Source organism: Pholcus phalangioides, unplaced genomic scaffold (assembly GCF_987345545.1).
Source record: "Pholcus phalangioides strain wild (caught in Gottingen) unplaced genomic scaffold, Ppha-v1.0 ptg000017l_1, whole genome shotgun sequence".
NCBI lineage: Eukaryota > Metazoa > Arthropoda > Arachnida > Araneae > Pholcidae > Pholcus > Pholcus phalangioides.
Window position 1 is genome coordinate 66,006,020 of NW_028301610.1, and position 15,647 is coordinate 66,021,666.

General features: G+C 40.0%; 1 protein-coding gene across 3 annotated transcripts in view; it reads right to left on the minus strand.

Annotated features, from left to right (window-relative positions):
* Positions 1 to 11,543, minus strand: part of LOC149074650 (uncharacterized) — a 55,617-nt gene extending 44,074 nt beyond the window's left edge. The window contains exons 1-2 of one of the 3 annotated variants that reach the window (XM_089247084.1): positions 11,318 to 11,541; positions 11,135 to 11,214 (exon numbers count right to left, since the gene is read on the minus strand). In XM_089247084.1, coding sequence (XP_089103210.1) covers positions 11,135 to 11,214; positions 11,318 to 11,456 — 219 coding nt within the window. In that variant the 5' untranslated portion in view covers positions 11,457 to 11,541. Of the gene's footprint in view, positions 1 to 11,134; positions 11,215 to 11,317 lie in introns of all 3 variants that reach the window. The other 2 variants (XM_089247086.1, XM_089247085.1) reach the window with 2 other exon arrangements.
* Positions 11,544 to 15,647: the final 4,104 nt, after the last annotated feature.

The following is a 15,647-nucleotide window of genomic DNA, read 5'->3' on the forward strand; positions in this document are numbered from 1 at the left end:
ATCCTCCCCACCTGATATATGTTTTGAATCTTCAATTTTTTTCAATTCCTGACATCACGTCGACAGAATATTCCATAGCTTTTTCCAACATCGAATAATTTTTAGCTTGTTTGTTAAGGTAATTTTCATTTCAATAGTTCAACAAACATTCATGGCGAAGATATTTTTCAACAAACTTGAAGCTTGTGTCCTCTGGCCACCTCACCATCCAATATTTCCGCGGAATTCTAGCGAAACTTCAGGAGACGACGGAGTATGAACAGGTTCACGCTTGAGATCAAAATAAACCCCTCCGTGAGAGAGCAAAAAGACCCCTCCAGAGCGACAGTTCATGCCCACTGGCGCATGCGCATAGGTCTACTTAACCGGAAAAAATAGAACCGTTCTTATCTCACTTACCAACTAAATCACTTCTGCACTTGCCAACTAAAGCCGTGTAAACGGCCCTTATCGTCTGCATACATTGTATCGTACTTGGCAACTAAAAATTAAGTTACCAACTAAAGCGCTTGCGTCGTGTAAACGGGCCTTTAGGTGAAGGTGGTCACCTTTGGGTGAGTCATCTGAAGTATGAAATAGTTCGTCCCTCTGTTGCTATTACATCGCCGGCTGGTTCCGGACCCATCATGCCACATCTCTAGTCAATCGTTGTCGTTCCCGGTTGCTGTCATCGTTCATCCGTCTTATGGTTTCGCATCGTTTCCGATCGTCATTTCCGGCCGTCGAGTTTGCAGCTCTTCCCGCCTCGGGTCGGGACCTTCCGACAAGGTCGATGAATGGTTCCGCATCGATCATTGCTTCCGATCGTCATCTCGGCCGTTGTGTTTACAGCTCTTCCCGCCACGTGAGGTTTCATCTCGGATCGTGACCTTCCTCCAAGGTCGACGACGTCAAGGCACGTGTGATCCGATAAAGATCGCCTAACTCCTGCAGTCGGACTAGATTGATGAGACAACGGACTTGCATTGGTGTACGGTATGAAAATTGAGAAATAATTCTGTTATTCCTAACCTATTTAATTGTTAAAGAATTAATAAATTTACTTTTGTTAAAAACTAGAAATTTCTTTGAAATCATTTGTCTCTCTCCTTTGTGTATCGATTGCACCGATTTCGCCAGATCAGAATCCTGGGTAGTTATGCTGGGTTGTCGCATATAATCTTGGGGGCTCGACCTCGGATCTGGTAATCTGATAATTGTGTGCAATTTGTTACATTTTTGGAGATCGACGAATTTTTTCAAAAAAAAAAAAATTTTTTTTTAAGTAACTAAAAAATCAAATTTCAAATTATGGATAGGAATGTGTACACCAGTACGCCTGGGACTTTTAATTATCGTGACTCTAATAGTCATTTTGTTCAGATTGAGCCAGAAGTTGGCCATTCAGAAAGTTTGAATGTGAATAGAGGTGGGACTTGTTTGGCATCTTCCGCTCCGGTTCCCTTGAATTTAGATAACTCTTTAGTCCCTCCATCATTTCAAAGGAGTGGTAATTTAACCTTTAATGGCCAGGATGCTGGTATTAATATATTTTTGGATAAATGTGAAACTTATTTTTCTTTGTATCATGTTCCCAATAAAGTGGAACTTGTCGCTAGTGCTTTTGAGGGAAGGGCTAGATCGTGGTGGAAAAGTATTGGAATTGAAGAATGGAGAAAAATTCACGATTTAGACCCTTGGAATGGGTTAAAAAAATTACTACTTGAGACTTTTTCACCATTTCACACTCGCATGGAAATTGCGCAGGCCCTATTCTCTCAGATGTATGTAAAAGGCTCTTATTTGGACTTTGTGTCATACAAGTTGGATTTATTTCAAAATTATGATCCATCCATTTTTGTTGTGGATAAAATAGAACTTATAGTTAAACAATTACCTAGTCATATTAGAAATTTTTTGGAAGTAAGGAGACCCGAGTCCTTACAAAATTTGTTTGTACTTTTAGATCAGTATACTGCCTTGCAAATCACCCCACAACGCAGTGAGACCTTACGCAGTAGTAATCAACAAAATTTTGAAACAGGCCCTCGTACTAGAGTTATGTGTCCTTTAGTCTGCTATAATTGTCGCCAAGTTGGTCACGTCCGCCGAAACTGTCCCTTGAATGCACAGGCACAGGGAAACGAGTTTGGGGAGGTGTGTGTCTTCTGGCTATAAATCCTCTCGTCAAAAATTTTTGAGACCTGTAGTCAAGGTGAATAATGCTTATGTGCGAGCGAACATCGACACTGGTGCAGATAGTTCTGTAATCAGCTCAGACTTAGCGTGTAAAGTTTCTCGAAATGAGAATGCTATTATATCTTATTCTGGAAGGGACTTTCAACTGGCCTCCGGTGAGTTCTGTCGACCCGTGGGAGTCATCAGGGCTTGGGTCGAGATACTAAATAGTGTGGTCGACGCGGAGTTGATAGTGCTCACTGGAGCTCCGTTTGAGTTTCTGAGCGGGAAGGATATTTTAACCTCAGCAGAAATTATAGTAGATTTCAAACATAATGAATTGAAAGGCGGTCTCCAACACTATCGTGGCAAAATTGATAAGGAAAAACTTAATGCACTATTCAAAAATTCTGAATTTTCTTTTGAACAAAAAAATGAATTAAAAAAAAGGTTGTCAAAATTTGAGGACTTATTTCGTGATAGGCCTGGTAAAACTCAGGTCATTGAACATAAAATTTGTACTCAAGGTAATCCTGTATTTCGACCTCCCTTTCCACTCCCCCGGTGGAAGGAACAGTTGGTGGAAGACTAGGTTAAACAGATGTTAGAGGACGACATCATAGAAGCGACTTCCACCGACTGGAGTTCTCCGTGTTTTCTGATCAAGAAGAAAACGGGGGACTGGAGATTCATGGTCGATTACAAGAAAGTAAACAAAATTACCGCTCCAGATCGATATCCGTTACCTTCTATTGAACAAATATTACAAAGAATAGGCGATGCCGCGTATGTCTCTACGTTTGATCTAGCCTCTGGCTATTGGCAGGTGCCGGTCAAGCTCGAAGATCGTGACAAGACTTCATTCATCACGGATTCCGGCATGTATAGGTTCAAAGTCATGCCCTTCGGCTTAAATAATGCTCTGGCAACATTTCAACGTATGATGACAATCGTCTGAGTTGTTATAGATGCTTTGGTGACAGTGTTAGTCTTATTAGCTGACGATGGATTTGTTACAATATTAGAGTATGATCTAGTACCTATTGGAGTTTGGTTAGAGGTTATACGACGGCGTGCTTCGATATATGAGATGTTATTAAGGACCTTGATTTTTTGGATCTCTTTTTCTTCATTCCATTTCAAACATTTCCTGTCATATGCGGGGTGGTCGCCACCGCAATTGACGCACTTGAATGGTGAATTAGTGCAGTTGTCCGAAATGTGGTCCTTCTCACCGCACTTTGCGCAGGTGGGTTGATTTCGGCATGCCGTTCGTGAGTGACAGAATTTCTGGCAGTTGAAGCATCTTACGGGGTTAGGAATATATGGCCGGATTTTGAGGCTGTAATAGCCAATCTTGATATCTTTCGGCAATGTTGGTGATGAGAATGTCAGGATTATGTTACGTGATGGAGCTGGATTGCCATCTTTGCGGCTCATGATATGACCACATCTTTGCGGCCTTGAGACGCCAGCTCTTCTGTTAGTAGTTCTTCATCCGTGTTAATCAAGTTAGTATCCGAAATCACACCACGTGAATAATTCAACGTGGGATGGATTTTTAACAGTTATGGGAATGTTTCCAAGAGATGTGAGCTTTTGAATAAGTTCGGATTGTTTGGGAGTGCTAGTTTCAATCAGAAGGTCTCCTGAATGAAGGGCCTTCACTGATTTTAATGTGCCTACTGTGCCATAGAGAGCTTTGTCTATTAAGAATGGCGATACCTTAGCCAGCTGTTTATCGGTGTCAGAAGAATGCAGGAAGAAAAATGAGATGATAGGAGCAGGTTCAGTGGCAATTGTTTCACTCATAGCTATTCGTTGACGTTTTGGTGCATTTTGTATTTTTCCCATTTTGGAGATAATGTGTTCGGCCCCTACTGATCATGCCCACCATGGAGCTCTACAAGGGGACGTGCACACGTAACTGATGAAGGTTAGTGGCAACTATACACCACCGAAACAGGCGAGCAGACATGTTCCAGATCCAAGATCGTCGTGAAGCAGCACCAACAAACCTCAACGACGTCCGGCAGGCCCCGCCCCTCTACCTGCCCAGTAGTGTAACCCCTTCAGCCACCGAGGTGACCAGCCGATTGACCCAGACGGGGCAAATCCAGGCCTCCCATTTCGGCTGAATCCGAGGCCAAAGCTAGCGCATCAGGCTAACCAGGATCCCCATCTCCAGCCTTATGGGTCTCCACGCACGGCAAACACGCAGGTAGACAGCGTCCCAGATGGGGCATCGCCAGAAGCAATGCCCCATCCGGGAGGACCCCTCCCTGCCTGAGTGGGACCCACAATGTGGGGTTGGACACAAAAGACAAGGACATGTACAGGACAGACAGACGCAAAGTATTGTAAGGTGTATGAAAATTAACATGTAATCTGGGCTATTGAAATGTGAATGATATGAGCACAAATATGCAAAGACAATGACGTGTGATAGATTTAGCGTTACCCAGAGTGCACCACGAGGAGGCCTATCACATTACACCCCACAGAAATGTGTGAAACCATTCGAAGGAACAACAATGCTTATGTGGAATCGAGAGGAAATAGGGATGAATGGATACCCATACACACCTTGCAAGAAATATGGGCCTACATAGCCATCATCGTAATTATGGGGCTGGTAAAGCTGCCATGCTTACACGATTACTGGGCTGACAACCCCATCTTAGGTAATGCAAAAGTTAAATCTATTATGACAAGAAAAAGGTTCGAGGATATTTCGCGATTGTTTCACCTATCTGATGTATCCAAAGAAACGGGAGACAAGATTTCTAAGTTGGAGCCATTCTTTTCGGTACTGAAGAAAAACTTTTGGGAAAAGAAAAACTTTTGGGAAAAGTTTTTCCTATACAAAGAAGTCTCTATAGATGAGGCAACTGTGAAATTCAAAGGCAGATTAGGAATAGTACAGTACATGCCTCTGAAGTCAGCAAAAAGAGGAATCAAGGTGTGAATGTTATGCTCGTCTTATTTAGGATACATTCATGATTTTGAACTGTACTGTGGTAAGGATGGTCGAACAGAAAAATCCGGCAAAGGCCTTGGATACGACGTGGTTATAAAGTTCATGAAGAATTTGGAAAGAAAAAATCGTGAACTTTATTTTGATAGATTTTTTACAAGTGTGCCACTGATGAAGGACCTTCTGAAAATTCAACAGTACGCGTGCGGGACCGCTTTGCCGACAAGAAAATTTATGCCTCCATCTATGAAAAAACTTGAGCTAAAAGAAAAGGGGGAGAGCCACGTGGAACAGTGTAATGAGGCAGGTAATCTTCTTTGCAGCACTTGGATGGACAAAAAGCAAATATCGCTTCTCTCAACTAACAACAAACACAAGATAGTGAATGTGAAGAGAAGACAAGGAGCTTCTGTAATACAAGTAAATTGTCCAAAAGCTTTTGCAACATACAACAAGTACATGGGAGGTGTCGACCTGACAGACCAGAGATGAAAATATTATTGTACAGAGAGAAAATCCAGAAAATGGTGGCAGTATATGTTTCGTTATGCACTTGATAGTGCCATAAACAATGGTTTCATAATTTACTCAGTCACTAATTATCCACTGATCGCTAAGCCGAAGACACTGAAGAGTTTTAGGTTAGATCTCGCAGATCAGCTCTCAGATGGATTTCGCGACCGCAAGAGAAAGCGTTCGGTTTTTTCATCAGCATTCCACAACCATATGCATAAGAGAATAAAAACTGATGGAAGGAAGAGGACATGTGCATGATGCAATGAACTGAATATTCGCACGGAAACTGGAAGGAGAAAAGAAAGCTCATGGCAATGCGAGATTTGTGAAATCTGTTTTTGCAAAGAATGTTTTCTTCATGAATAAAATCATTAGTTCACATTTGCTCGTAGGTCATGAACCAAATTCAAAACAATCTGTTCAAAAAGGGGAAATCGGTAGGCATAGAAGGGGGGGGGGGGTATGAGTTGCTACGAAGGAAACGTCTGGTAACCTGAAATCACTTTTTTTATTGTCCACGTGATTATGAATCAGACTCTACCTCATGCGGCTCGAACAGGTATGGGCATCCTGGCTAATATCCTTCACACATTAAAAATATATTTAACACCAATTTAATATGACTTACGGGAATAAAAATGAAACAACAACACCACCAACAGTAACCTTTCTTATAATAAATAGTATATACACTGCTGGCCACCGTAAATGCAACACCCTGAAGGAAGCATGCAAATAATATGAAATTTACAACATGCATTAGCGGAGGTGAGATACGCAAATGATTAGAATTTCAGCACAGACGCACATCACGCGCGCCTGTGGCGCCACTTCAAAGCGCTATTTAAGGCTTGGAGATTTCGACGATTTGAAGTACGCCAATTGTGTTTTTCTTGTGGATTTTTCAAAAAAACTATCAATTATGCCTCGTATAAAACGCGATCATCTTTTGATCAAGTATCCGAGTTCGACAGAGGAAGGATAGTGGCCTACCGAGATTGTGGATTATCTTTCAGGGAAATTGGTAGTCGCGTTGGACGAAACCAAACAACTGTAATGCAGATATGTGATCGTTGGATGCAGGAGGGTACGATGAACCGACGTGTTCGATCGCATCCACCTCAGTGCACCACTTCACGTGATGACAGGCGTATTGTGCGTATGGCAGTGACGGATCGCTCAGCCACATCACGAACCATAGCACAGCACATTCAGTCTGTACCGCATCATCCAGTGTCTGCGCGTACCATTCGACGCCGTTTACAGCAGAGTGGTCTGTCTGCAAGACGTCCATTGCTTCGTCTACCCTTGACGCAGAACCACAGACGTCTCCGCTGCCAATGGTGCGATGAAAGAAGGATGTGGACGGCACAATGGAATGAAATTGTCTTTACTGACGAGTCACGCTTCTGTCTGCAACACCACGATGGTCGGATTCGAGTCTGGAGACACCGTGGAGAGAGGATGCTGAACAGCTGCGTTATGCACCGCCACACTGGTCCTGCACCGGGTATTATGGTATGGGGCGGTATTGGATATCACTCTCGCACTCCTCTAGTATGCATTGCCGGTACTTTAAAAAGCCAGCGCTACATCTCCGAGGTGTTGGAGCCAGTTGTCCTTCCTTACCTTCAGGGCTTGCCCACAGCCATATTTCAACAGGATAATGCGCGACCACACGTGGCACGCATTGTCCAAAGGTTCTTCGTCAATCGCCAGATTGAATTGCTTCCCTGGCCAGCTCGCTCTCCGGATCTTTCGCCGATAGAAAACATGTGGTCCATGGTTGCTCAACGATTGACCCAGATTACATCCCCAGCTGCCACACCAGATCAACTTTGGCAACGCGTGGAAGCTGCTTGGTCTGCTGTACCCCAAGAACACATCCAAAGTCTCTTTGAATCAATGCCGAGGCGTGTGGCAGCGGTGATCTCCAACAATGGCGGCTACTCTGGCTACTGATTTTGGCATGGAACCACACTTCACAGAAGTCTATAAATTTAATCATTTGATGCTTGGTCAACATGTTATGTACAAAATAAATATTGTTGCGATATCTGTTGTCTTTCTTGGTGTTGCAATTTGGGTGGCCAGCAGTGTATATAGCCTATATGAGTAAACCCATACCGCTCAACCAAAAACCAAACTTCAGCACTAGATCCCAGAATTTTTTCAACCTACAATATTAGTACAGTATATTATTATTTCTTAGATCTTAACCTAAAAGCCTTGCTCGAAGATACAGAAGGGGAGGGAGAGTATTTTTGTTAGAGATACATTGACATCTGCAGGGGAAGGGAGTACAAAATTTCTTGTTCTGGCGAACTTTTACATACAAAACACCACAACAAGCAAAATGCCCAATGAGATTGCTGAAAAAATTTCCCATAAAAATAAGGATATCTAAAATACAGTAACCCAACATAAAAGTGAGATATAACGAAAGAAAAACCTGACAATTATGGTAAAATATAATACACTGTCCCCATAAAAAATTATGGTTGCCTTATCTAAGGTGGATAGTGTCTCGATTCATCCTATTATATAAGCATCGTATTTGTTTTTGAACGTGTCAAAGACGTGTATATATAGGAATCTCACAAAATCTTGATCATTTCTTTCTGCACACGAGGGCTAATTAGACCGGGACCTAAAATTTATTGCAGATTCCGAACGGCAAGGTTGTTTTCTATACTCCTCGAGAGGTTGGTGCGCTAACCCCTCAATGCAGGACTCCCAGCGGTAGCAATTTTTTCTGCGGGGTCATGTTTCTGTTGTACCCCTGTGTCAGGGAAGTTTTCTGACAAGGACGAACAGGGTATCGAACTCGCGATACCTCTAAACATCCTCTGGTACTTTAGGCGAGTATATGATTGACCTGGGCTACCGCGCCCTCATGAAATCTTAGTTACCCAGAAGCATTATGTGGTTGTCAGGCATGCATTTATTAGAATCTGGAAAAATATATATAGGGTGCATAGCAAACAGAGGGGTATGACATTTACTGGTGAACCGTTGATCCTAGAGGTATGCTTTCAATTGGAAAAAATTTCCAAAAAATTTTACAATGTAGTACTCAGATGTCATTCATTTTTCGAGGGGTTGTGTAGTTATAAAAATGAAAAAAAAAACCCCTTTTTATACAGTCCTCGAGTGCTCCAACACCCACTTAGAAAGTTGTTTCTCTGTCTCTCCTGATGCTAACAAAAAAAATTCCATGTTCCTAAGTTTAATATTCAAGAGCCTTCCTTGATTTACCCTTGACTGACCCCCTTATTTCTCAGTCTTCGAAAGCCCTCCTGGAAAAATAGACCCGGCGTGTCTACCAAATTGTTAAAATTGCTTTGTAATAAGGAGTAATTTTCCAAGTACCATATCGATGGAAATGAAACTTTTCTGACAGGCAGGCAGTAGCCAAAAAAAAAAAAAAATTGGTTGGGGGGGGGGGGGGCGGCAACTAGTATTTCAGAAGTGGGGTAAAAGTGATAGAACAATCGCTGTTATATACGCAATAAGCCCCCCCCCCCCATAGCTTTGTACAGAAGCTCAGAAAATGCACAAGAAAATTGTGGAAGCTCAGGGAAGCCACTACAGTGGTTTGCAAACCCTCTGATCTATAGAATATAAAAATAAAATAAAAAAACAATATCGTAGTCAAGGAAAATGATAATATGGCGAAAAAGGTGGCAATATGGTTCAATTGAAACTCGATCTGTGAGTGTGAATGAGCTTAGTTAACAGAAATTTTTGATGCTACTGTATGTCCTCCGACCAACTATTTAAATGTTGCCGCTCTTTTCACGTTATTACATCGTTCTTGACCACTAAAATATCAAATTCGAACTTAGTGCCCTGGGATTAGGCCGCTTAGCCCGCTGTAAATACGTCACTGTTGTTAGCTCTATCGGAAGAATTCGATTTTTTGCAAGTGAATGAAAATGTACCTATGTCCCACCCTTAGCTAATGTTGAATCCAATCTTCTTAAATTCGGATTCAAAAATTATTTTTTTCAAATTTCATATTTTGGTGCGTCGGTTTCTCTGAAATAATCATTATTCAATTCCCCCCCCCAACCCACCGTGCTATCAAAAGTAAACAAAAGCGATACAACTCTTCCCACCCCCATTTTTTTCTGCTTATTACTTGAATCAATACAAAACAAAAGCCTGCTTTTGAAAGGGGTGATCCAAAAAGAGACTCACTATATTCATATAAATTGATCTTTTTCTCAAAAAATTACCTCTATCGCAATTGCTGAAGTTTTGGAGTGAACAGTGCAGGGGCGTAGTCAGAAATTTCGTTTGGTGGGGGGACCACTTTCATTTCGGGGGGGGGGGGGACCAAAGTGATAGAACGATGATTTGCTTAACGATTTGCTATCACTTTTCCTTTTTCGGTCATTTTCTCACATTTCGGGGGACCAGACCCCCCCCCCCAAGTCCCCTCGCTGCGCCTTTGGAACAGTAAACACCATTTGCGTTCACTGAATTGCGAAAGAATTTATTTTTATACCGGGATTCATGGAAACATTCCACAAACATCATCACATAATTTGTGGTTACCTTTTGTTTCTGATATATCATACAAACAAAAAAAAGCTAAAACACAAAAGTTACGGTCTTACTGAATTAAATATCAAAAATTTTGTGTGTGTGTGTGTGCACGCAACATCTATAAAAAACAAACATTGGCACGTAATTGGCGAAATCATATTAAGGTTAAAAGGGTGATAGATGACCACTTGTAGGACAATGGGACGATATTCCTGCTGTACACGCGCTTACTGACCAGTAGACCCTCTCACACAATATAGCTATATGGATCACACCTCCTTGCACTCACACACATGTATACCAGTCTTTTCATTAATGAAAAAGATAAGGGTATTCAATGCATTTTACAAAGAGATACCATGGGGAAAGGGTTTTTTTTTCCGTATATATATATATATAGACAAATTATCTCCCGAAAATCCATTGAAATGAAAGGATGGACGTCAATGCAGAGGGTAGCATGAATAGGAAACTCGTGGAGAATGGGTGGGGAGAGGGAAAGTGGCTGAAATTTGGACGAGTCTATTTCGAACACAAAAAACTAGGTATTTTCACGAACTTCCCGGGTCTTACCATCTGGGCATTAAAGAGTTAAAAGCTGAGAACATTGTTCTTGCATTGTTTTAGTGCTCCAAAATAACTTTAACAGAAACGAGGAAAGAGAATTATTGTGCACATAAGCCTCATTTTACATGTACAATATTGTAGTAGCATTGGGAGTTCTTCTCCCCTTGACAATTTATTTCCCTAGTAAGGAAAGAAATGGAAAGCAGGAATTGGTGAAAATTCTTGAAGCTGGTTTTAAACCCGCTTTTCTATTTCCCATGTAAACGGGGCTACTGAGAATCAGTATTTTTAAAACTGTACTATATTCAAGTTTAAAATTGTGTTATTTTCATTGATTCTATAATAAAAATGTTGTTCTCTCACTGCTATATAGGCTTTTCGAGGGCTATCCACAGAAATATTCTCCCCTGACTCATTTTCAGAGGCTTCAAGTTTGGTCCCACCTACAATCGAGAAGAAAAAAATTATCATATTTACGGAAGATTTACTGAAACAATAAACGTGGAGAAACAGGTGGACCTATGTATAAAATAGCGAAAATGTTACCAGTAACCACATAATTTGACTCCGGCGGTAAAGTTGTGAAAACTGTGTCATCATCCTTAGCGACCTCTATATCTTCCAATATCATACTATTATTTGGAATAACTGGTCTTGTGGGTAGAGGTTTTTTCTTCCACGACATGTTGAACGAAATCTAAATTGATAAAAGCGCAAACCAAACTTGGGTCTAAAAGAAGTAAATATGGACGACTGTGACCAATGCTGCCAACAGTGGAAAAAACTTTTCCAACTAGATTCTTCATCAACATCAAAAACAACTAGAAATCAGCCGAAACAACAGGAATTGATTTTTGCCATTATTGTAATTAACATACGTCTCGTTTTATTAGGAAACTCGCTTTCTTCTGTTTTTCTGGCCATCTCGACTTTTTTGCAAAAGTGTCCCGGTTTTTCCCGTTTTTTCAAAAGATTTTACTTTAATTATTTAATTTGTTATTTTAATCAAAAATGTTGCCACGATAATTTTCATAACTCAATGACTACGAGTTGACGATTTGACATTACTTCGAAAGATATATATATTCACATTTTCTCTGAATATTACACGTATTGCTTATATGACCATACGTCCCGTATTAGCTGGAACTGTCCCAGTTTGTTTTTCTGGCTGTCTCGACTTTTTTTACAAGAATGTCCCTGTTTTTCATGTATTTTCATCGAATCCAACTACAATTTTGCTCTCCAAATGAACGATTAAAGTTATCTGCCCAACTCAAAAATTTCATTACTATAATTACGACTACAAGTAAAAATATTTCTTTCACATTTGTCATTTTTTTTAATTCACTGCGATTTGAGAGAGAAGTGGTGCTTCATTTTCCTCAATCGGCGACTTTTCTGTGATTTTAGCATGAGTTGACGACTTTGCTTACTTTTGGCGTTATTTCTGGTGATTATTCTCAATGTCCTGTATTTCTGTATTTTTCTCGAGAAAATATGGTCAGCTCAGTATTGCCACTATTTTTGTTGTCAAAAGTGAGTTGAAGGATTTTTAAATATTTAGTGGGGGAGTGAGGCAGTTGGCATATTCCTGAACATACAAACCATACAGAGTTGTAGAGTAATATGCTTACTGATATTTCTTTTTTTTGTTAGAAGCCTGCTGCTCTTCACATTTGACAGGCAGCTGTAAACAAGTTAATTCAATTAATAGATTTCAATTAACATCTTATGCGTTGAGAGTAACATTGAGTTTTTTAAACAAAACGTGCACATGGTCTGTGAATTTCACTGAAAAAAATTATTTTTTTTAATATATACTGCATTTTTCAGAATAAATACATTCAGACACAAAGTGAAACTGTAAACAAATATGTAAAAGTTCTGGTAGCATCTTTCTTTCACTTATGGGAAGAGATTGAGTGCTGGAGGGGTAGGAAAAATAGTTTTTAATTTTGACACACATTAGGGGTCGTTGAAGTATTACGTCAGCAGATTTTTAGCCATTTTTGACCCTCTTCGCCCCCTCCTCTTCTCAGAAATTCTTCCCCAAAATTTCATCAACGCTGTCCCCTACTTCCTAACGGATATTGCGATCAGAGACTTACGCGGGGGGGGGGGGGGGGGCTCGTGCCACCTTCCCCAGACGATCAAAAAAATTTTTTTTTATGCAAAAAATATCTAAAAAAAAATTAAAATTTCGGAAGTTATAGAATTTTCATTGTTATATGTTATTATAATCTTTCTTTCTCCGTGGATTAGGCTTGATAAAATTACTGTTGTGTATTAGCATTCCCGTCCCCCCCCCCTTTTTTTGTAGTTTTCCCCTCTTTTCTCTCTCCTTGTTGTAATTGTGTGGCAAAATGAACCGTAAGAGGTGTAAAATGTTTTTCTCGAAGAAATCTGAACCTCTCTCAAGTGTATAAAGTGCTGGCATTGTTTTCATCCATCGTGTGTCGGAAATACTAGTGCATTGACAGATGCGGCTGAAAGGGCTAGATGGAAATGCGCTGAATGTATTGTGAATCCAGAGCCTGTGAACGCTGAAAACCCATCATCAACCCCTCACGTTGTGGGTCCGGAGCCCTCCACGTTGATTTACGGAATGGGCCCCGAGGGTATATATATCTCTGGCTCTCAGTACAAACGTAAAGCTAACTCACTGGCTGAGGTGTCTACACCTTAGGAGGAATACAAGATCGCGCATGGAAGAATTACGGAATTTGTAAAGCGGAGAATATGCAGGATAGGCTGGAGAGAATGGAATTATCTGTAAACACCTCAGAAGCTCGAGTGATGAAGCTTGAATACCACAGAAATAATGAAGCAGTTGAAAGAAAGGAATTTGAAAACCTACTTCAGATGAACAAAAAGTTGATGGAAAAGATCGATGACGCTGAAAATCGTAATAGAAGAGAAAACTTGATTTTTGCTGGCATCCCTGAGGGAGAGGATGAGACTCCCAAAGTGCTCGAAACTGAAATAAAAAAATATACAGCGAGATTTTGCAGTTATACCAAACATCGAATTTGATCGCGTTCACGGACTAGGTGCTAATAAGGGCGAGAGACCCCGGTTCGTTATAACTAAACTCACCTATTATAGACAAAAGATGCTGATTTTGAGGAATAAAAATAAGCTCAAAGTTTCTGATATCTTCGTGAACGAGGACTATAGTGCTCGTACTAGTCTCACAAGAAACAACTTATCGAGTTTGCAAAAAGTGTTAATTCTGGTAAAAGTGTGTATTATATAGATTGATCTACAATAAGTTATTCAGAAATCAAGAAATATATATGTATGATCATGATTTGTGTGAAGTGGTTGAGATCAATTCGGGTTTTCTGAGTGTTCACTCCTCGCCATCGGGGGAAGTGCATGTTTGATGATCATCTCCATTGCCGTGACTGTGCTTCGATTCCTGTTTAAAAAAATACCGAAGCTGTAGATGAACTATACACCCATACATATGCCGATCCTAAAACTTTTTCTAATATAGAACTTGACGTTATTGTCGTTCCTGAAAATATAAATAACTATTTGACACTGAAAAATACACATTATGTTAAGAATGGATCTGGTCTATCGCTGGTAGGTAAACATGCCTGTCAGAGTACTCAACACATGCAGCTTGGTGCGGATAAGCATAAATGTAAGTTCAGTTCAAACAAATTGAAATTTCACATTAGTTCTTTCAAATTCCTTTCCTAAAATATCGCGGGTCTTTTAAATAAATCATTGTTTCCAGAATTTTGGAATAAAATAAAATTTGAACTCTTCTTTCTCTGTGAAACTTGGGTTACTACTAATATGAAATTAGAAAATCTGTTTGACGGTTATCTAGTCTTACAAGAATGTGCAGTTAGACGGAATAAGATTGGGTGGTCCAGTGGAGGTTATCTGTTTGGCTTTAAGAAAGGTTTCGTGAATGAATATAAATTCTTGCATAGATCACGATTTGACCGAATTATCTCTGGCTTGTTTCAAATGCATTACGTGTGCTTGTAACTTAGTTAACTTAGCTTGTAACGTAGCCCTCCAAATCGCGAAATCGATGAGGAATTTTTCTCATTTCTTGATGTATTGTCTAATTTTACGATAAATTTTGATTATGTATGCTCGTGTTGGCAGTATGATCCAGTTTCCATTATTGCAATCAGATGACACTATTGATCGCATTTCTTTGGACAAAATAACAAATAATAGAGGTCGAGCTCTATACGATTTCGCTGTTCTCAATAATCTGATTTTTGTTAAATGGAACCCTGCCATCCGATACAACTGGTAATTTTACGTACTTTGGTAATTCAGGAGCAAGTATTATTGATTTATTTTTAGTCTCAGAACCCCTTTTTATAGAATTTGTTACTGATTTTGAGGTTGGTAACGATCAATCTTCCGATCATATGCCAATTTGGACAACTTTCATCTTAAATTGAAATATCATATATTTCAAAAATACAGCAACCCAATTAAAAATGCAATTGCTAAAAATCATAAACAATATATACACGTGATAAAAAAAAATACTTATGGTTGTCTTATTCTAAGTATGGATAGCTTCTCGATTTACCCCAACATGTTTATCGTATTTCTTTTTAAACGTGTCAATTGTGTTACAATTTACTACCTCCGGGGGTAAGCTATTCCATTTATTAACAGCCCTATTAGAGAAAAATTCCATGTGACACCATACCCTAGAATTGTTTTTTACCAATCGATACCGGCGTCCCCTTGAAAAAGCAGTCGATTTACGGTGTACTAATAATGCATGGTCCATCCTATCCATCCCGTTCAAAATTTTGAACATTTCGATCATATCTTCCCGACGTTCATCCAATGTAAACATACTGAAAAAATGAAGTCTCTCTTC